Raw genomic sequence first — 23,916 nt, forward strand, 5'->3', positions numbered from 1 at the left:
CGAACCCTTATTATATCGTTTGATTACTGTAATAGTCTATTAAATTACTTATATTTTTCAAATTATCCATACTGAATAATTAATTAACTAATTTATATAATTCTTTCATCTATATAAAAATATATAAATATACAGATATAGTAGAATATGTACATTAATCAAAAGATGGATCTATGGTTCCATGCAATACAATTTTTTTTTAAAACTAACACCTAATTAATTACTTAAATTAATATCCAATTATGGGATGCCATAGAATATGCACTCGGCCCTTGCACGAGGACTGGCTGCCTTGGACATCGGTTGGGGCAGACCCGATGTTTGCAATGCTACCTGACACCTTCCATCGACCTGAGCGTGCAGGGCATATGAGGGCTGGATGCCTTGGATGCCAGCTAGGACCCGAGGCCCGAGTGCTTAGGGCACGCCCCAGCTCCGTGTTCGCAATGTTGACTGGTACCTTCCCTTGGCTAGAGCACGCAGGGCGTGTGGGGACTGGATGTCTTGGACGCCAGTTGGGACCCAGAGCTTGAGCGTGTAGGGCATACCCCGACCCTTTGTTTGCAATGCAGGGGCTACCTGTTCCTCAATCCGAGCACTCTGCATGCCGAGACCCAAATCCCATATTTTTAATTAATTAATTAATTAAATATCTAACTAATTAATTAAATTAATATTTAATTAATTAGTTTTTAATACCTAATTATACTTAATTAACATAATTTAAATAAAAAATTAACTTTGAGTGATGGCATTCGACATCGCTAATGCCATCGCTAATACTCACAGCAGAAGGCAGGCTGGCGCATAGAGACTGAGGCACGGACTGGTGCGCAGGGACTCAGGCATGAGAGGATGGCTCAGGGATGGGATACTGGCTTGGGGATGCAGCTACAGAGACGTGGGTGAGAGGATGGGGCCGTGGGAAGGCGGCGTGGGTTAGGGCTGTGGGGTCGGGTCGGTGGGGTAGGAGCTGCAGGGTCGAGGCCGCAGGTTGGGGGCGGCGGGGTAGGGGCAGCAGGGTCGAGCCAGTGGGGCCTGGGTGATGAGGTCAGGACCGGTGGGGTAGGGGAGGCCACGGGCATGGCCGAAGTGCGAGCTCGAGGTCACGGGATGTCAGAGTGCAGGGAGGGGGAACCGTCAGGAAGGAGGCACTGCAGGGGGGAACCATCAAGAAGGAGGTATCGGTGAGGGGGGGGGAAGCCATGCGGGCTCGAGGCCATAGGATGCTGGAGCATAGGGAGGGGGGAACCACCGAGAAGGAGGCATCGAGGAGGGGGGAACGGGACTGAGGCGCGGGGGGGTAGCACGGGGATGGGATGTCGGCTTGGGGACATGATCGCGAAGACGAGAGCGTGGGGATGGGGCGCAGGAAGGTGGTGCGGGTCGGGGTAGCGGACTGGGGAAAGTGGGGCAGGGGTCGCAGGGTCGGGCCGGTGGGGTCGGGGCGGCGAGGTCGGGGAGGCCATGGGCATGGCCGAAGCACCGGCTCAGGGCTGCGGGACGTCAGAGCGTAGGGAGGGAGAACCGTCAGGAAGGAGGCACCGACGAGGGGGAGAACTGTCGGGAAGGAGGCACCGACGAGGGGGGAAGCCAAGAAAGAAGAAGTGCCGGTGAGGGAAGAATCACGGGAAGGGGAAGGGATGTAGCATAAATTTTTTTTTTCTCCCATAGGCCGAGGAGGTATTTTTGGTGGACTATTAGTGACGAAAAAGGTGGCCATTGCTAATGCCAGTCAGTAATTAATTAATTTAATTATAATTATAACTAATTTTTTTTTAAAAAAATTAAATTTATTAGTGACGATTTTTACCATCGCTAATTGTCAGAATTCTTTCGCTAATAGTATTAATGACGGCTAATTTTTTAGATCATTTTTGTGATGTTTAAAGACTATTATTAGCGATGAATTTATTTTCTATTGCTAATACTGTTGCTAATATTACAAATTCTTATAGTGAGAATTCTCTCTTCTCTCTTTTTTTTCTCTCTTCCTTTCTTGTTTCTCTCTTTTTCCTCTCACTCTATCTTTTGTGTCTCTAGTTGGATCAAAAGATTTATGAGAGATGGACTTAGGGGACTTGACAGTAGACCCCTGGTGAACCCCTAGAGGGTTCTAGATTAGCCTTTTACGACCATTCAACATGTTGACTTCTATCTGATTAAAGCCAAGCATCCTTGAACCTCATCATTGATGATCTTATCTTGCCCTTCTTACTCTGATGTGACTCATTTTATGATCCATCAGTTATCCACAGCTACACTTGGGCGATTGGATGCTATTATTTGATCTGTTGCATCCTTGATTTGCACTGCAATTGCTTCTAATTATTATAAATTCCTGCATATTGATTCGATGCTATAGAGGTGCAATCAATCAGACAAGAAAATGTTAAGCAACGGGATTTACACTCTAATCCCTAAATTAAGATAAATTCCTAAATATTTTTTATCAATTATTCATATGTTAGATAGGATACTGAGAAAATTGGGATTAAAAGTAATATAGATATTAGAGCTTTGGAAATATAAATCTAATAATAATTTATTATACTTTTATGTTAATAATTCATTAAGGAGTTGGATTGATTCAGATTGATTGGACATGCTAGGCATGAACTAGTAAATATTATGGCCAAGTTTGTCATCATAGAGATAAAAATCTATATACATGATCCCCACTATATATATATATATATATATATATATATATATATATATATATATATATATATATATATATATATATATAATTTGATTGAGTTTATCATCAGTAGATGTAAGAATCTATGTATATGATCACCATTATTTATATATATTACTAGCTTATAATCTCGTGTCATGCATGAGATGCGATTTTTCTTAAAAAAATATTTTATTTTATTGATTTATTAATATCTATTTTATATATATTTCAAAATAATTAAAATAATGAAAAGATGTATTTTGTGCATAGTATGGATTATATGCTATTTTATTATTTTCTAAATTTGGGACTTTTCATGGACCTCTTGCCGCCTAGCTCCTCTTAAAGTCCCTTCCCCTTTTTTCGTATTAACATTTCGTTCTTCTCTACTTTACTTTTCACCTTTGGACCTCGCTCTCTTCTCCCTTTCCACTGTCATAGCAGAGCTCAAGAGGCTCTCGGAGAGTCGAGATCTCATTTGAATCGAGTATATTAGTGCCCACTCACACATCCATGGCTTGGGCCTCGACTCTGCTTCAGAGGCTTGCGTCGTCTCCAAGCGCATGGTTGGCCACCAATCCATCCGCAAGGTAGCTGGCATCATCCTTTAGCTCATCCATGAGGGCAAGATCACTGGCTGTGCCATCCTCCTCATCAGTTAGTTTAGCACTAGAAAAACCATCATTGCCATAGGCTTCGCCAAGTCCCTTGATTAGAAGACTCCCTTCGCCAAGTCCCTTGATTAGAAGACTCTCTTCGCCAAGTCCCTTGTGAATGCGGTGCGCTACACATATCAAACAGAAGCTTCTCTATATTAAAGCCAACTCCAGAGCTGATCAATTTGTCTGCCTAAATTACAAAGCAAAATGCAATTTGGTCACCTCGTAGATGATGATTTAATATGAATGCGGTGCGCTACACATATCAAACAGAAGCTTCTCTATATTAAAGCCAACTCCAGAGCTGATCAATTTGTCTGCCTAAATTACAAAGCAAAATGCAATTTGGTCACCTCGTAGATGATGATTTAATATATATTGGATTGTGAAATTATTGATTAAACTATTGGAGACTAATTGACTATACCAGATCAGCCAATGGAATTATTTTAAACATCTCAAGTTTTTAATTAATTCGTGGAGTATATCAAGGCTTATCTCAAGTTTCCCCAGGCTTGCCGCATGTCCAGAGTCCATGCCATAGTGTTGTAGCGCGTATCCAAAGTATATGCTTAATCAATTTGTGGAGTACATTAAGGCTGTTCTCAAGTTTCTCTGGGCCTACCATGGGTCCAGAGTCCACGCCACTGTCGAAGCGCATGTATCCCGCATATACTATTTTTTATACAGATGGCGGTGCTACAAAAGCGGCGCATTACGTACGTCAAACGATAAAAAAATCTTTATTTTAATATATATATATATTAGATTAATTTATATTATTAGATTTATATTATTGGTTTCATATCGTTGGATTTGTATTGGTAGATTTGACTTTGCATGAGATGATATCATTATTACATGATTTTTTGACATGAATATATTATATATTGATTATATATGTACATCGATAATTGATGATATATTTCTATAGCTATGATATATTTATCTTAACATAATATTAAATTAAAATTATTTTGATGAAATAATATTTAATAATCTGATGGATAAGAAATAATTTGGACTAATCTTGTCATAGGATAGCCTGTACAAGCTTATGCATAGGATAACCACTATGGACTTATACATGAGATAGCCTTCAAGAACTTATGCATGGAATTGCCTCTATGAGCTTAGCATGGGATAGCCTCCATGAGCTTAACATAGATTATCCCTAAAAGCTTATGTTTGTAATAGCCTCCACGGATTTACGCATGAGAATTTGATTTGCCAATCATGGACTAAGATATAATTTTGGTTAATCCAAAGCCAGAAAGTAAAAAATTATCAAATTTTAAATTATGATAAGAGAAAGAAAGAACAAAATACATGAAAACAATGATGAATAAATATTTCACTTGTTGCTACATCATGATATATCTTTTTTGATAAAATAACTATTTGAATATATTTATGTGGATGTTTAAGTTATCACGGATATTTGATGTAAACTTTTATGTACTATATTTTTCATTCAAATATTATTTATTATTATTTTTAAATTATATTATTATATTAGTATGTATGTGTAGAGATTTTTACTAATTAAACTGTAAAGCTCACAATCCTCCTTCATTTTTTTTTTCAAAGTTACAAGATACATGTATATGTCTATGGTTGGGATCATAGTTGAAAGGATTAAATAGATAGAGCATCATCAATACTAATATCAGATGATTTAATTTTATAAAATGAACAAATTTTATTATTTATTAATATGAAATATTTTGTGATAAATTAAGATCATTAGTGCTCATAAAAATTTGAGGTTGTAATAGTTTTAAGACCTTACATGATCTCTAAGGCATTGCTCCAGATTCATATGGCCGTGTTGCATGGCCAACTTGAGGTGTAACTTTAGAACTTCTGTCTAGGCCTATGTCCACTTGCTTTAGTAGCAAGACAACTATTGGGATAGATGAAAATTAAAAGGGGTGCAACATAAGAACTTGTTAATGGATCACCTATCCTAGTACTACTCTCACCTAAGCATGCTTAATTGCAGCAACACAAGGACTTTCCAATAGGTCATCCATTCAATAGTACTACTCTCGTTCAAGTATGCTTAACTATAGAATCTGGTACATTAGTACTGCTATGATCGTACCCCAGCTACTAGGATAGCCACTATCCATCACTAAGCTAAATAAAATGCTTGTTTTTGCCTTAGGAAAAGGAAAGAAAAATTCAGATAAAATTCTATTTACTCTCTGGTCTTTCTTCACTCTTTTTCATTATCATTTTCCTTTAAGCCTCTTGTCCGATTTCATCGTGAACTCAAATAAATTTGCTAGTCATTTCTTGGTTTCTCTGGGCTTCTTTTTGACTCTTATTCTCCGCAAGGTTTTCTAGACCTTGCTAATCTTAGGTTTTCCTAACTGAAAACATATCCTAAATTTGACTCACTAAATGGGACATGCTGAACATCCCTTAGGTTCTAGGGCGAGACTCCATCAAAATTTTCTAGGGAAGATAAACACTTTGTCTAAAACAAACTTTAGAGCTAATTACTAGTTTTACTTGCTTGTAACTTTGGGTATCTTGGTTGAGACCGAATACTTCGTTTACTTTTGGAAACTAGAACCAGTTACTAGTGGTGGGCTGACGTAATATAATTTGGAGCCTAACTCTTGCTCTAAAGTGATCAATAATTGGCTAATTGCTTCTACTTGATGATGGATTTAATGAAAAGTGGACCTAGATTAAGTTGTTGATGTTTCCTGGACAAATAAAGCTTCCACATATTAATTTTGGCCATGCTTTCTTTCTAATGGGCTCAACGTGGACCTTAATTTAATCTTGGTTACCATGGAGGTTTAATAAAACTAATTTGACCTTACCTAAGGCCTCATTGGCTTTTTGGTTGGGACCCATTATCCAACTAGATTTTATATTTGGAGTAAGCACACTCCACAACCTTGGTATGGTTATGCACAATCATGTCTTGTGCAATTTGATGTTAGGCCACTGGATAATAAGGATGGTAGGATGAACTTCACAAAGAAGTCAAATGACAGGAAAGCAATGATAAACCTTCAGGCATTTGGAACAAAGAGAGTTAGAATGATACTGCAATGTCTAAACATTTGAACAATAGAAGGATGAAGTGAGAGCCTTAACTCGGTCTTCAATGTTCCTACATAGAGATCTAGCTGGCTAGAGGTGGGCTTGAGATCTAGACATCGGGATCAGGGATTTCCAGACAAAATTCACCAAGAATCTAATACTAGAGGTGAATAGCCTCCGAGTCATTAGGAGAAAGGATCGATGCGACCAGCTTTGAGGCAGTAAAGGGACTAGACCCAATCTCCAAATAATTATAGGAAGATAGAAGATACCTATGGTGGGCCCTCGCACCTTGAGATCGATCGAGAGAGTGACTTTCGATGAAAATGGTGGTCTCAAATATTTTTGTCATAGGATAAAAAGGAAAAACGATGCAGAAAGAAAGGACAAAAAAAAGAGACTAGAAGAGAAAATATCAAGGATACCTAACCTAGGGTTGAGAGAGAATGACTGAAGATTGCTAAAAAGCTAACTTGAGAAAACAGAAAAACTATAGAAGATGTGCGGCAAATACTATAGAAAGATGTTGAGTACTCAATAGAAATCACTTGAGTAGCAAAGTTTTTCTTTAAATATCAATGGGAGGTAAAAAGATGCATGGCCTATATAGGACCTGCAAGGGTTAAAATTAAGCGACGCTTCATTCAGGCACCTACGACCCCTACATGTGATGGAATGATGTAGGTCGAATTTGAAATCTGCGGATCGATACTTTCAACGAAGGTGATTAACATGCTACTTTGGCATAATGGTGCTGCTTGCATACACATATCGCTCGTTGATCTAGGTAGAGAGTTACAAATCTAGAGTGATGTGTTTGTCGTATCCGAAATCATGATACTTCGAAAACCTACCTAGCACATTAACTGAAACCATAAAAAAAAAATAGCTGTATATAATTGATGATCCTCAATCAAAAAAATATTTTAACTCCCTTTGTATGAGTTGAAGCAGACCTTGGACTCGAGAGTGAAGTCAACTGATATAGGATTAACCTCTAATGCTGGTAGAACCGGTTGTTATAGAGCTGAGATGGCTCGTGCAGTTAGGATGCCCTCAATTTAGTGTAGGAACTATACTATCCTCAAGATCGTTAGCGAATGCCTCGCACTAAGAATCCCTCAAAATCTCATAGAAAGGGTAGGAGATTGCTAAGATCACGATTCCATCACTAGAATAACAAAATAAGCACAATGCTTTGATTTTGCGTATATGGTTATGGAACAGCAAGATGTCATTTCTCTTAAAAAATGAATATCGGCCCTCCATCTATAAAAGAGGAGGAAGGGAACCTCTAGGCAAGTACCTTGAGCATCCTTTGAGGTTAATTATCTTATGCTTCTCTTTGTTCCTTTGTTTTTAGTTCTTGACTGATTTGATCATTCGAAGGTCCTTCGTCACGCACACTCCAATACGTGAACTTATTTGTAGACACTATCCGAAGTCTTTATTCAGTAGATCAGATCGATGTCATTTTCTAATATCAAATCGAGCCACAGCCGGACCGGAAGATTACAACAACAAAATTGCACCATGGGATTAGGAACTCTCTAATCCCAGCCCACCAACCTTTTTTTCAATTAAAATTCTGTGCAACCATTGGATCACCCTTTCAAGAGAAATTTATGAAACGGGTCCGGTCCAAATCTGACCGTTTACACGTGTCGCGCGGGGTTTACCGAGTGAGACCATCTAATAAAATATAAAAATGATTCTTGCCCGACATTCACAAGCATCCCAGCCACAGCCACTCCATGGCCGAGCCAAGGACCCCCCCCCCCCCACCTCCCCCCTCCGCTCTTCCAAAGCCCAATCTCACATCGCGTTTCCTTGGTCTTCTTCTGCTAATATTTGTTCCCGTTCTGTTGGCTGCCATCTTCTTCCAGCCCCCGGACTTCGACCCGGCGCCGCTCCCCAGCGACCACTCTTTCGCCGATTCCATAGCCGTGCAGGAGCGGCATAACCGCGTGCTCGAGGCCAGCGAGCGCATCGGTGAGGGGCTCTTGCCCGGGCCGGAGGACTTGGCTTACGACGCAGAGAAAGGATATCTTTACACTGGTTGCTCTGATGGCTGGATAAGGAGAGTTGGACTCGAGGACGGGGAGCCTAAGGTGGAGGACTGGGCTTATGTTGGTGGCCGGCCGCTGGGTCTTGCCCTTGGCCCCAGCGGCAGTCTCGTCGTCGCCGAATCCTACAAGGTGAGCCAAAAAAAAAAACTAGTTTGCTCTGCCGTTTCATCAGTAGGGAGGATGTTGTTGGATGAGAAGTTGCCTTTATACCTATCGTGTTTTGATTTTATAGTTTGAAGAAGTAGAGGAGATTGATAAGGGCCGATAGCTGAGTGTTTTAGAACTTGAAACTTAAAAAGTAGGATCCAACTTTAAGTTTGATTTGGACATTGGATTGAGCATGTTGAACATGCATGTCTAGAATTCCTTGTAGCATCAGTCTTTCTCAAAAATATTTACAAACTAGTGTTTTTATTGTTTGATACTAATAATTCTTTTTTGAACTGACATGAGAGTCGGTTAACCGAAGTCCAAACAAAACCAAATCATAAATAGTAAGCCAGAGAGCTTGTGCTTAGAAAAAAAAAAGGAAACAAACACACAAGTCGTCAAGAAGAAATTTTTAGCAAAATAATACGGATTCTCCATCGAACTTTAATTCTATCTTTGAATCCGCGGCTTTCCGGACCCGCAACCTTGGGCTGTGCAGACACATCCCAGGAGAAATTCTTTTGCACCGGAGGCGGCGTAGAAAATCTGAAGGGGAGCGCGTCATCATGTCGGATTGATTCATATAGCCATCAGTTTGTAGGATATATTTAATAGTTACTGATTATATTTTATATTTAAAAATTTTATATAATAAAAATATTTTTATTTTTTGATAATAATATTTTTTCATAAAAATTATAATATTTTTTCAAAAAAATTGTTGAAATGAGCTGTAAATTCCTCTGATTAGGAATGCAATCGTCTAATTAGAGGAAAATATATTTGTATAATTCCTAAATTGAGCCCATGAAAATTAATAAAAAGGGCCCATTTGGTCCTAGAGATATATCCTTCTTCCTCTGAAATTTTCGTCTTCACCATCTTTTCTATTCTTCTTCTGTTTATACTTCTGTTTGTCAACATGGTATCAGAGCCTATTTAGGGAACAGAGTGCTATGTTCCGCCTCTTCAACCGCCGATCGTCTACAACTCAAATCTCTCCTCTCAAACAGAGTGGGATCTGTTCCCCCTTCAAACCATCGCCGCTGCTCTCTCTGTGGATCCCTGCAAACCTTGAAAGCCATTCTCCGTTTTCGTTAAATCTCTCTCTCTCTCTCTCTCTCATCCCTTCATCTTCATCACCGCCTCTGCTATGATCGCCGCCTCCGCTGCCGCGGCCATCGTCGCCGCCGCCGCTGTCTGAGCCTTCTCCACTATGATCGCCGCATCCGCTGCCGCAGCCATCGTCGCCGCCGCCACTGCTGTCGCTGCTTCTGCCATCGCCACTGCAATCGCCACCGCTGTCGCTGCTACCGCCGCTGCCATCGACGCCACTACCATTTCCACTCAAGAACTACGGGGTTGAAAACGGTTCTCATCCCTTATTAGGTATTTTTTAAATACAAAAAAAAAGGGAGAACCTCTACTGCTGTCATATGTGTCTCCAATTGTAGATGCTGTTTTCTGGAACAACAATGGAGCGTCCAGTTTTGGAGTTTCTGAATATTATCAAGGCACCTTTCATGGAAGCAGAGATTCGATATTTTTTCGTCATCTGAGTTTATCTCAGATCGTTGGTGAGAAAACTTCAATTTCCTCCCTCAAGATTGTTCTTGTTTACTTGATCATTTAAGTTTTTTTCTTATGGGTGATAAAACTCCTTTAACCATGAAGGATTTAGAAAAGTTAATGGTTAGGATGATGGAATCTCGTATCTCGGGTAGTGAGTTTTCAAAGATCACCCTAGAAACTAACCCGGTCAAATTGGATGGGCCGGGTACCTACTTAAGTTGGACGCGACATGTTCGTCTAATTTTGGATTCTCACAATCTTGAGGGGTTTATAAGTGGTACTGCAAAAAGGCCAGAAGGAGATGGGATAGCTGTTAGACAGTGGAATTCTAATAACTCTCGGGTGGTAGCATGGCTCCTTACCTCTATGGTACCAAGTGTTGCTCATACGGTTGAGGCACTAACGAATGCTTATGAGTTATGGCAGGCTGTAGCCATAACTTATTCTTATAAAGGCAATAATATGCATGCCCATAAGATCCAGCGAGAGCTTCGAGGACTTAATCAGGGTTCCCGATCTGTAACAGAGTATGTTGGAGAATTAAAAAGGTTGTGGAACGATTTTGATTTTTATAATCCCTTTACCCCTACTCATCCTGGTGATGTTGATGAGTTTCGCAAATGGATAGAGCGACAGCGACTTGTGGATTTTTTGGATGGACTAAACCCAGAGTTTGAGTATCGACGCTCTTCTATTCTTAGTACACAGAAGTGGCCAACTCTTGATGAAACTATTTCTTTGGTTCTTAGTGAAGAAACTCGATTAACCACTATGTCTTCTTCTATGAACACAGCTATACGATCTGCACTTGTGGTACAGCCTAATACTCTTGGAAGCTCTACTCCTAATTCTGCTCAAGAAACTCAGCCTCGACCTCGTGGGGTTAAAATTTGTGACCACTGTCATAAGCCGGGCCACATCAAAGCTTACTGCTATGAGCTACATGGTCGTCCAAATAGAGGCCGTGGTCGTGGAGGTGGTCGTTTTGGTAGAGGCCGAGGTCAGTATAATCAGGCTCATTTTTCTTCTATGGGAGATTTATCAGTTGAAGAAATGCAACTTTTGGAAAAATTCAGATCTGGTGTAAATATTTCTGAAAGCAGCACTTCCACAGAAGATTCTTCAAATCAACCAGCCAGTTCTCAGGATAATTTTGCCCAAATAGGTATCAGTGATCAAATTCATGCTCTTAACTGTAGTAATTTTTCTCCATGGGTTGTTGATTCTGGAGCATCCAATCATATGACTGGATCTTTTAGAGATTTTGTGTCTTATATTCCCTGTTCCGGTCGTGATAAAGTTCATCTTGCTGATGGCTCCTTTACCCCTATTTCTGGAAAAGGATCTATCAAATGCACTTCCGAATTACCCTTATCATCTGTTCTACATGTCCCAAGATTTTCTATAAATCTCCTATCCATTAGTGCTATTACAAATGATCTTGATTGTGCCGTAACTTTTTTCAAAACACATTGTGTCTTTCAGGAACCAAAGACAGGGAGGAAACTTGGGACTGGCATAATGCGTAATGGGCCCTACTATTTGGAGGGAGGAGTGTCTGAAGGCTACTCAGAAACCAGTTTGACTGTTTCATCTTCACAAAAGGAGGATATGTTGCTCCAACACCGCAGGCTTGGTCATCTTTCATTTACTCTCTTAGCTCGTATATTTCCATCTGTTTTTGAAACATATAAAGAGAAGCTTGTATGTGATGCCTGTGAACTAGCTAAACACACTAGAAGTACTTATCCAAACTCAGGCCGACGTAGTAAAGCAATGTTTGAGGTAGTTCATTCTGATGTATGGGGACCCTGTGGGACCACCGCTATTTCTGGTCATCGGTGGTTCGTCACTTTTATTGATTGTTTTAGTCGTTACACTTGGGTTTATCTATTGAAAAATAAGAATGAAGTATTTCAGTCATTTAGAGATTTTCATAAAATGATTGGTACTCAATATAGAGCAACTCTTAAGATTTTTCGCTCTGACAATGGGACAGAATATCTTAATAAAGAATTTGAGGAGTATATACATAATAATGGAATTATACATCAAACGACGTGTGTTGACACACCGGCTCAAAATGGAGTTGCTGAAAGAAAGAATAGACACCTTCTTGAAGTGACAAGATGTTTGATGTTTTCTATGAATGTTCCTAAATTCTTATGGGGAGAAGCAGTATTAACTGCAGCATATCTGATTAACCGAATGCCACTTCGAACTTTGGACTACAAGACTCCTCTTGAATGCCTGCAAGGAACTAATTCTTTTATAGTTCCCCCCAAGGTATTTGGTTGTGTTTGTTTTGTTCGGGATCATCGACCTTCGATTGGCAAGCTTGACGCTCGTGCCCTCAAGTGCATTTTTGTAGGATATTCAGCTACTCAAAAAGGATACAAATGTTGGTGTCCGACTGAGCGAAAGATGTTTATCAGCATTGATGTAACATTTCGGGAGTCTGAACCATTCTATATATCTTCTGTGTCCTCTTCCTCTCCCGTTATCTCTGGAACTGGTCGAGAGGGGGAGTCTTCTGGAGGGAGTCCTATTACTGTGGATGTTACTGTGGATGTTGGTACAAATGGTGCATCTGACACTCAAGGAGAAGCATCTGACACTCAAGGAGAAGCATCTGAAACTGCATCTGAGACTCTCCCACAGCTTGTTTTATCTGATTCATCTCCTCTCTCAGAGTCTATTACGCATTCTCCAGTCTCCAGGTCTTCCTCTCCTGTCCCAACGGTTTCATCTTCTACGACTAATGGTAATTCTCCTGTACCTCCCATCCAGTTTACATTAGATAATGATGATCTAAATGTTCCTATTGCTTTACGGAAGCCTACTCGTCATGCTGGTATTCCTACTCGATTTAAGGATGGAGTAGGGTACAAACATGACATCACTAACTTTGTATCCTATGAGTCTCTCTCTCCATCTTATCAGAGTTTTATAGCTTCTTTGTCCTCTGTCTCCATACCCGAGAACTGAAAGGTTGCTAAGGAAAATCCCAAGTGGAAAGCCGCCATGCTTGAAGAAATGCAAGCACTAGAAAAAAATAATACATGAAAACTTGTACCTTTGCCAGCTGGTAAACAAACTGTGGGATGCAAATGGATTTTTACAGTTAAACAGACACCTGAGGGTACTGTTGAACGGTACAAAGCTCGCTTGGTAGCAAAAGGATATACACAGACTTATGGCATCGACTATGATGAAACTTTTGCACCTGTTGCAAAAATGAACTCTGTTAGAACCCTTATATCATGTGCTGCTAATTTCGGATGGGATCTGTTCCAGCTCAATGTAAAGAACGCTTTTCTTCATGGAGAACTTCAGGAGGAAGTATATATGGATGTTCCTCCAGGATTTGCTACTGCTCAAACAGTGGGCAAAGTATGCCAGTTACGACGATCTCTTTATGGTTTAAAGCAGTCACCTCGTGCTTGGTTCGATCGCTTTCGACAAGCAATTATTCAGATGGGGTATAAACAAAACAATGCAGATCACACACTCTTCTTTCGGCACAACAAGGGTAAGATTGCTATTTTGATTGTCTATGTTGATGATATTGTGGTCACAGGAGATGATTCTGAGGAGATAGCTCATTTGAAGGCTCAGCTAGCACAGGCATTTGAAGTGAAGGATCTTGGATATCTTCGATATTTTCTTGGGATAGAAGTTGCTCGTTCTTCAAAAGGAATTTTTCTCTCCCAAAGAAAATATATTCTAGATCTTCTTACAGAAGTCGGTATGTTGGGATGTCGACCTATTGCTACTCCTATTGAACAAAATCATCGACTAGTAGCTGATACCGATGTTTCTATTGATCGAGAACGTTATCAACGATTGGTAGGACGTTTGATTTATCTATCTCATACACGGCCTGATATTGCATTCGCCGTTAGTGTGGTAAGTCAGTTTATGCATGATCCACGTTCAGTTCATATGGATGCTGTGACACGGATACTTCGTTACCTCAAAAGCTGTCCTGGTCATGGTTTACTTTATTCTAATCATGGCAACCTACGGGTGGAGTGTTATACAGATGCTGATTGGGCTGGATCACTTGATGACCGTCGCTCTACCTCAGGTTACTGTACTTTTGTTGGAGGTAATCTAGTCACTTGGCGAAGCAAGAAACAGAATGTAGTTGCTCGATCTACTGCTGAAGCAGAGTATCGAGCTATGGCACATGGCGTGTGCGAAATTTTATGGTTGCGGATCTTGTTATTGGATCTAGGCCTTTATCAGTCATCACCCCTTATGCTATATTGTGACAATAAGGCAGCAATCAATATTGCTAATAATCCAGTACAGCATGATCGGACGAAGCACATCGAGATCGATCGACATTTTATCAAAGAAAAGCTTGATGCCAGAATTATTTGTATGCCTTATGTGCGATCTGCTAGTCAACTAGCAGATATTTTGACCAAAAGTCTTAGTGTGCCTTCTTTTTCATTTATTCGTGACAAGATGGGTCTTTATGATATCTATAACCCATCTTGAGGGGGAGTGTTGAAATGAGCTGTAAATCCCTCTGATTAGGAATGCAATCATCTAATTAGAGAAAAATATATTTGTATAATTCTTAAATTGAATCCCTCTGATTAGGAATGCAATCGTCTAATTAGAGGGAAATATATTTGTATAATTCCTAAATTGAGTCCATGAAAATTAATAAAAAGGGTTCATTTGGTCCTAGAGATGTATCCTTCTTCCTCTGAAATTTTTGTCTTCACCATCTTTTCTATTCTTCTTCTATTTATACTTCTGTTTGTCAACAAAAATTATGACACTCTGATAGTAAACAAAAAATTATCCCTCCTATTAATACTTCCTATTATCTGTGATCTGAATTATGACTTTTAAAATATTATAATATGGTACAGAGAAAAAAAAATATATATAAAAATAAAATTATAATATATTTTTTTTAAATTATAATATTTTTTTATAAAAATTATAACATTTCGGTACTAGAGCTGGCAAAATATGATCCGATCCGCCAACCCGATTCTTGTTCGACCCATTATAAATAGGTTTGGGTTTAGGCTAAATGGATTTGGATCATAAACGGATCGATTCATTTTACCTATTTAATAATTGGATCGGATTTGAATTTTAGATATCTGATCCATTTAACTCGTTTAACCCATTTAATATTCAGTTCGGATTGAGTCAGATAATCCATTTAACATGTTTAATCTGTTTAACTTATTTTTGACACTTTTAATCCGATCTGTTTAACCTGTTTAACCCATTTAAGATCCGTTTAACTTGTTTAAAACCTATTTAACTTGTTTCTGACCTATTTAAGCTGACCTGTTTAATCTGTTTAATCCATTTAACCAAATTTGATCTATTTAATAAACGAGTTAAATGGATCAGGTCGGATTATCTGTTTAATAAACAGATCGAGTTTAAGTTTGCATTTTTGACCTATTTAACAAACAGATCAGATTTGGATTGGCGATTTTATTATTCGACTCGTATTGATCTGATCTATTTATGATCCAATCTGATCTGATAGCCATCTCTATCTAATACTAAACAAAAAATTGAAGACAGATATCATAATTTTTTTGAATGGATGTCATAACTTTGGTGGAAAGATGTCATAATATGTCATAATTTTTTTCAAAGGACAGTGGTGTCATAATTTTTATGAAAAGACGTCATGATCAAAAGACAGAAATATATTTATCATATAAAATTTTTAAATAAAAAATAATTAATAAATATTAAATATATATTAAAAAATAATAATTATATAAATTAATTAAATAAAATGATATACTTTACGTCGAATTTTCTACGCCGGTGCATAAAGAATTTTGCTCCCATAATCATTAATGCGGGCCCTGTGTCCGGTGCCTGCATTTGTTTGTTTGTTTTTTTCTTGATGAGAGCCTACATTTGTTTGCAAAGAATGACTTGGCCTCTTGCAGCAACATTTCGCATCTTTTATATATTTCAAAGCACTCCACCACCTTTCTTTCATTATCTGTCCGGATTTCAGATGTTGCACAGGAGAAGATGAATCATTTTTTTTTTCCCAGTAAAGTAGATGAATCATTTAGAAAATACAATCCGAACACCAGGAGATGGGATAAGATAAACTTTATAGTAAAGTAATAATATCTGCACTCTTTTAAATTTGTTCATCTTTTATTTTTTAAAATTTTATTTTTATCTCTGATGATAATACATTTTTCTGGGTCTTGCTATAGTACTCCTAAAGGCAATTTTATCCTTTCATTGCTGCTTTATCCCTTGCTCTTTGATTTAATATGGATGGTTTGGATTTGACTAATGCAATCACTTTTAATTGGTAATTGGCTGGTGCAGTGCGGTAAATAGCTCCACCTTTAGGATCGTTTTCGTAGTGGAATAGGAGTGTCCGTTAATTATATGGAACTATATGAAGGGGCTCTTTTTGAATGCCTTTCTTCCCCATCAGCAATTTATGTCTCATGCTCCGTGGGCAACGGCAAGGGCGAGGGCATAGTTTGGGGGCGGGGGAGGGGGAGAAGGGGGAGGAGGAGAAGGCGAGGTGGAGGTGGAGGTGGAGGAGGAGGACGGTAGGGGTTTTGCTGTAGATGGAGATGAGGTCAAGGAGGGTGGGGGCTTGGATGCAGAGGGGAAGAAGAGGGTGGAGGGTCGACTATAGAGGAGGAGGGTGGGGTCAGCCGCAGAAGGAGAGGATGTGGAGGAGGAGGGTGAGGGGTCAGAGAGGTGAAGAGGCCAAGGGGGGAAATGGTGGAAGATGATGGCTCGAGGTGGAGTGGGCCACCAAGGGTAGAGAAGGAGGATGAGGGGGTGGGGAGGAGGAGGATGAGGATCAAGGTGGGCGTTCGGGCAGGAAAATAGACCCAAAGGAGGTGGAGGATGGCTCGTGAAGGGATGGGTGGTGCTGGCCTCATCGCGAGGGTGGACGAGGAGGAGAGATAGGTCATTATGGTGACAATCTCCACCTCAAAAAAATAAAATAAAATATATTTGATACAACTTGCTATTATGTTAAGAAAAAAATATCCTCGATATTTTAATTTATTGAACAATCCATATATCTTCTACTATTTTATAAAATATTATAATAAAATACTATAGAATTTTTTTTATTTTTCAATAAATTGTACTTCATGTCATGTCAAATGTTAAATGTATAAAATATTCTAATTGTGATAGCCCAGCCAGCCCACAAAAAAAAAAAAAAATGATGAAGACTCCCGCAGGGAGTCTTCTTCTCCCGACCGGCTCCTAATCAGAGTCGAAAACCTCATCGGAGAGGAGTCAAACTCCTCTCCTCCGGTTCTATTTAAAGGGGAGACCCTTCTCCCTTCTTCTTATCAAGGAATCCCGGGGCAAAACAACGGCAATCGTCGGAAATTCCTCACGGAGACCCGTCACTGTGTCCGTCCAATTTCTCACCGAAAAAGCCTCGCCGGCGTCGGAGGTAAGCCTCTTCCCCTTCCTCTCTTCTCCCTTTTCCTTCCCGTGCCAATGTGCACGCTCGCCGACGACCGGAGTCGTCGGATTTTATTGCGGAAGAAATCTTTCTTTGCCGTTTTTCCGACGTCGGTGGTCACCGCCGACCACCGGTTTGATTTCTTCTTGCCACCGGATCACCTCTCCTTCGACCGCTGACCATCCCCGCACCGGCTGCGCCGCCGGCCGGCCAACCAATGAGGGGATCAACGATCCCCTATTTCGGTCAAAAACAAGCCCACGGGAAGAAGAAAAGAAAAAGAAGAAGGAAAAGAAAAAGAAAAAGAAAAGAAGAAGAAGGAAAAGAAAAGAAAAAGAAAAGAAGAAGAAGGAAAAGAAAAAGAAAAAAAAAAGGAAAAAGAAAAAGAATAATAATATAATAATAATATAATAATAATAGGATTTTCTCTCCTCTCTTCCGTGAAGAAAAAAAAAAAGAAAGAAAGAAAAGAAGAGAAAAGAAAAAAAAAATTATTAAATTAAGTAATAAATAATGATATAAATAATAAAATATGAGAAAGAGAGTTTCTCTCTCTTCCCTCTCTCCCTTCAACTTGAACTAGTATTTTTTCTCTCTAGAATTGAACTTTCTCTCTCTAAAATCTTCTCTCTAGATTATTTCTCTCTCCTAAGATTTTTAGAATTTTGAGAAGAATGATGATGAATTTAAATAATCCTCGTGATGAATTTTTGATCTGTGATCGTCGGATGGTACACCGACATTCACTTTGATCAGACATATATTTTTAGATTTTATTTCTCATAATTTTATTGAATTATCCACATGATAATTTCAGCATGATTTGATCTGGTCGATCGAATTTGTTGAATTATATTGTCTGAAGAATTCAAGATGAGTTTTCTCTCTCTAGAATTTTCTCTCTCTAAAATATTCTCTCTCTTGATTGATTCTCTCTCTAAAAAAGTTAGTGAATGAAGAGATTTCTTTTAATAGTCCTGATCTGATTCTAATGAAGAACCCTGATCCATGGTTGTCAGACAGCGTACTGGCACCCACCTTAATCAAACCATGAATCTTTAGATTTGATCATCCATGATTCCGATCTAGCCATGACTTGATTTGATCACGTTGATTTCACCAATCGAGATATTGGACCCATCGTAATGTTGGATTGTGTCACCTGATCATTCGAATTGTACCTCATGAATTCTCTCTCCTCTGATTTTCTCTCTCCACTTGATTTTATGAAATCGATGAAGAAACCTCAGTCCTATCACTTCTTATCCGATTTGATCTGATAGTCAAACTTTGGATCGTTTAGGTCCTAATTAGATTTTGATTAGATGAAATGAGATGATCAGACCCAATCCAAACCATTGAAATATGGTATTCGTATTCTTTCTAATTATTGAAATTGATTCTGTATAGAATTGTGGATGTTTGATCATGGGATATCGCGATATGATCTACGAACAGAATTTTTGAAAAAAAATTTATAAAATTATGTGGATTTATTGGAATGCGTTCGAGGTAAGTAATGTTTCACTTTTTCTAGATTTATTGATAATTTATAATATATTTTTTTGACATGATTTGTGAAACGATGCATGAATTGGATGAATGGTATTTTGTTATGAAAATATCTTATTTGAAATATTATGATGAAACATGATTGAACATATTGATTTCATGATGCATTATATTGATTGATTTCGATACTACATGATTATATGTTTTATTATCGAAATTAGAATATGAAATATGATTTATGAAGAATTATGATATAAGAAACATTATGAATGGACAACCTGACTATGTAAAGGACCCCGCCAATGGAGGCATATACGTTGGCAATTGATTGTCCTGAGGGTTTATGTCGCTAGCGAGATCAGCAACATATCACCAGAGAGACCAGCGACAAACCACCAGCGAGACCAGCGGTTCCAAAGGACATGGCTGCCAGATGATTCGTAGCCTACCGCAAGCAGATACACGGTATTATGACCCTGCCACAGGAAAAATATGGTCATAGCTTACGGTTGACGAAAAAAAATTTAAGAACGAAAGAAATTGAAATCTCGAAAGAAACTTGAATTTTCGAAAAAGAAATGAATTTGGCATGAATTATATTGCATAATTGAAATTGATTTTGAATTAATGAACTATATATGCTTATTTTCTATAAATGATTATTTACTTATATGCCTGATGAAATCTGTTGAGAAGTGATCATTGCTTACTGGGCTGTCTAGCTCATTACCTCCTATTTTACTGTTTTACAGATTTTGAGAAATTAAGATGATACAAGATATGAATGGAAGAGTGATCAGAAGCAGAATCCTTATACTTTTATTTTAGGTTGAAAGTCTTATTGAATTTGGTGTAAGACCTATGAATCATTGTTGAATTTATTAAGATATTAAAGAAAAAATTTAGATCATTATATTTTGAATTTAAATTATTGACTAATTATTCCGCTGTTGTTTTAGGATAGTATGATAAGATGTCTTGCATGCTTATGGGAAGAGTTTTCTATGAGTATGCGGCGGTTGCCATGACCCTCGATTCAAAATTTTGGATCGGAGGCGTGACAATTATAGTGGTATCAGAGCATAAGTGGATGAATTATGAAACATAGAATCAGATATAGAATGGGTGTTAGTGGATAGACACCAGGGATATTATAGTGTAGATCTTTGATAATTGTAGTGGGAGAAATATTTATAAATTTTGATTAAACATTGAGATTATGTATGAAAGGATCACAAGAGATTATGACATATGGAGTTTGAAATATGATGGATGATCTATTAATCATTATATGATTAGTTAGATTCTGATTGAAAGTAATTACAAAAGGATTGACATAAAATTTTATTGTACATTGTGGTTGTTAATTTGATCATTGGTTATTCAAAGTGAATCGTAAGTTCAAATTCGATGTGAGAATAATACTATGATATTACTTCTAGTTGAGAAGTTGACTATTATTGGCAAGATAAAGATTTGATAATAAAATATTGTTCCAGAATGGGCTAAGAAAGTTTTTTTTATGGTGCTTGATTGGAATATTTATCGAAAGTAAACTTGGTATGTGGATCATATATAAAGTGACATATTAGGATAAATGCATATTTGAGGATATTGCGAAGAAACTTATCGATGAAATTGATTATGAGGTTGTAGAATATTCATCGTACTGGAATCTTTAATCATTATCCTTAGATCTAAATAATGGATCTTATTATGTCTCTTGGAGACTACATGATGTGCATGAAATTTCAATTTAAAGATTTCGTATCTAAGTTGATCAAGAGATTTTCTGATATTATTGTTGAGGTTGTTAATGAAAAATTGATATCTTTAGATTAAGAGAAAAGATCTGATTTATATTTATTTCAGATTAAGGGATCCATGTGAATTTATAATTTAGAAATTTTGGATTTAAGAATTGATATGGAGTTTCCTTTGCTTTTGTTAACGAGGTCCCTAATTGAATTTACTGTTAAATAGAGATTTGATTTTTTTGAAGCTTGTATGATTGTTATGAAAGGATATTTGATAGATATTGAATATCCTGATGATAGAAATTAAAAAAAAAATAATGATTTAAAATTTTTATATATTCTGATTATGTCCAAATTTGGTGGAGCATCAAAGAATTTTTTTCATTGATTTGACTTATAAGAATTTTGATTTAAAAATTACTGAATTGAATTGATATGAGAATTAAGATTTGACTCATATTGATTATAGTAAATCTATATGATGGTTTTAATATGATATTGGATTGAAGGGTTAATCAAGATTATTGTACACCAGTAAAAGTATGAATGAGAATCGAAAGTTAATCTTTGACTTCAATTGAAATTTAAAATTTTAGGTCTTTTCTATTGATAAGATAAAGAAATAATTTGATCAAAATTTTTTTGGTAAAGCAAAGAAATTTTGATTGTTAGATCAGAGTGCGCAGCGGAAGCATGGTAATCTGGATTACTTTGAGTAAGTCAGGAATGTTGACCCTTTGAGTTAAAGAATTATGATAGATGATATGATTTGATACAAAAAAAAATTATTGATATTAGAAAGAATAATATTTTAAAATTTTGAATTATCTTAGATATCCTAATGTGATTTTTTTAAAAGTAGTGCTTTCACCTACTATGCTACAAAAATATTTAGCATCCTAATTCTAGGATGAGTGGACCCTTAATTTTTGATTTTAGATTTAAAATATTTAGGAAAAAATTTTTTCTATCCTAGAATTGAATTTTATAATTCTCTATTTATTAGAAAAAATTTGAGATTGTTTATCGAATAATGATTTTGATCTTAGATTATTATACTCAAATATTTATCTCCAAGATATAATAAAATTTGAAGTTAGAACTTTTTTGATCATTATTATTTTTCTGACTGAATGGAAAAGATTGAGGTTACTATTGATATTGATGATTGTTCTACAAAAGATGGATTGGAGTTATTTATAATTTAATTTGATAATGAATCGATTAATTAAGAGTTGTTAATGTTTAGATGAAGAAAATTGATATACCTACTTAGAATAGAGACATTGATTTTGATTATAAGAAAAATATAGTTTTGATTTAGATCAATTTTTGAGTTATTGATTTTTATTATGGAATGACTTAATGAAAAAAAAAAATTTTTTTGCTTCAAGAATTAGAATATTTAAGAGTTTGAGGGTTGAGTAAGAAAATTTCGATGACTAGAAATAGTGATATTGATTCAATCAACAATGGTGATATTGATTTTTATGAAATGACTTAATAATGAAGTTGTATCGAGAATTAAAATATCAAAAGTTCGAGAATGAGATTAAAATGATGAATCTTCAACCTTTGAAAATACGAATAAGAGAAAATATTTTTGAATTTTGATTGATTAGGATATCATCAAATGACTCATAGAAGTATGTTTTTCTATCTTATGATGAGTTGAAATTAAGAGTGATTTTTTAAGCGAAAATTCAGTGCAGGGGCAAAATGATAATTTTAAAACTTTTTCAAAATTACTATTTTACAGTAAAATTATTAATTAATCTCATTAATTAATACTAATTAATCCTACACTAGGATCTAAATATGATACAACAGTATGCATTTAAATTTGAAATTCAAATTTGAAACAGTAAACTTTTACTGTACTGTGTTCAGAACACATCACCTTTTGCGGGTAGTCGATAACCGCAATCTGATCACCATCGGGAGGCTCTGATCATCATGTCACAACCACACTAGTGTTTGACCTCTGCGGATCGTCCACACGAAGCTCCCGTCTGATCGGCTCCTCACGAATGTTAGTTCGTGATTTCACCCTTTTGATCGCTGATGTTGATCGAACTCCTTCGATCGATGTGTGCCGACTCCTTGGATACTCTAGATCATCTGCACGATTGGTTGAGAGGCTGATGGATCTCTCCTTGAAATTTGGTGGACTCACGACACTCGTGGCACACAAATCTCACTTTCCAAACCCTAGGTAGAAACCCTATGGTACACACCAAAAACCCTGCGCCCAATTTTCTTTCTTTTCTCTCTCAGAAGGTTTTGGACCTTCACCTCATGCACAAGGCTTCCTCACATCCCACTTTCTTTCTCAGAATTTTTCTACGCACACCCCAGCTTTCTATCTCTTTTAAAACAGTTCAAAACGTGTCTTATCCACGTGAGAGGATAAAGACAAGTGGTTACACATTTGAATTCAAATCAAATTTGAATTCAAATGAAAACCAACTCATCCCTATCCACTTGAGGCATGAGAAAAGAAGGGCGTGGACTCTTTGTGCATGGAAAGGTTTCACGAGAAACTCTTTCTCGTGTGAATTATGTGGCGCACAAGATGGATAAGCTTGAAGGAAAAAGAGATAAGTTATCCATTCAAATTCAAACATGCTTTGAATTTGAATGGTTAACTAATCAGCTTTATCCATCCATATGGTGCACAAGAGTGGGCGTGAGAAGGGCTTTGCGTGAGAAAAAATTCACGAGAAGTTTCTTCTCGTGAATTCAAATGGGCGCAGAGATTTAAGGTGGTGAAGGGATTCAAATTCAAATGGTGGTTTGATCTTAATTGAACCAACCTAATCAAAATAGGTTAAGCACAATTAGACTAAATTAAACCCAACTTAATTAGGCTTAATTAGGCTCAATAAAATCTTAATTAAATCAGAAATTGACTAAGCCCAACCCCTGATCAAATCAGGGACCAAACCATCTCGACGATTAGGTCAACTCTTAA

General features: G+C 37.4%; 1 protein-coding gene across 1 annotated transcript in view; it reads left to right on the top strand.

Moving 5' to 3' along the window:
* The first annotated feature begins 8,165 nt into the window (after positions 1–8,165).
* The window catches only part of LOC105061555 (protein STRICTOSIDINE SYNTHASE-LIKE 5), an 82,785-nt gene continuing 67,034 nt past the window's right edge, over positions 8,166–23,916 (top strand). The window contains exon 1 of the mRNA XM_073245302.1: positions 8,166–8,609. Within this exon, the coding sequence (XP_073101403.1) occupies positions 8,166–8,609 (444 nt within the window). The remainder of the gene's footprint in view (positions 8,610–23,916) is intronic.

This window comes from Elaeis guineensis, chromosome 11, assembly GCF_000442705.2.
Source record: "Elaeis guineensis isolate ETL-2024a chromosome 11, EG11, whole genome shotgun sequence".
NCBI lineage: Eukaryota > Viridiplantae > Streptophyta > Magnoliopsida > Arecales > Arecaceae > Elaeis > Elaeis guineensis.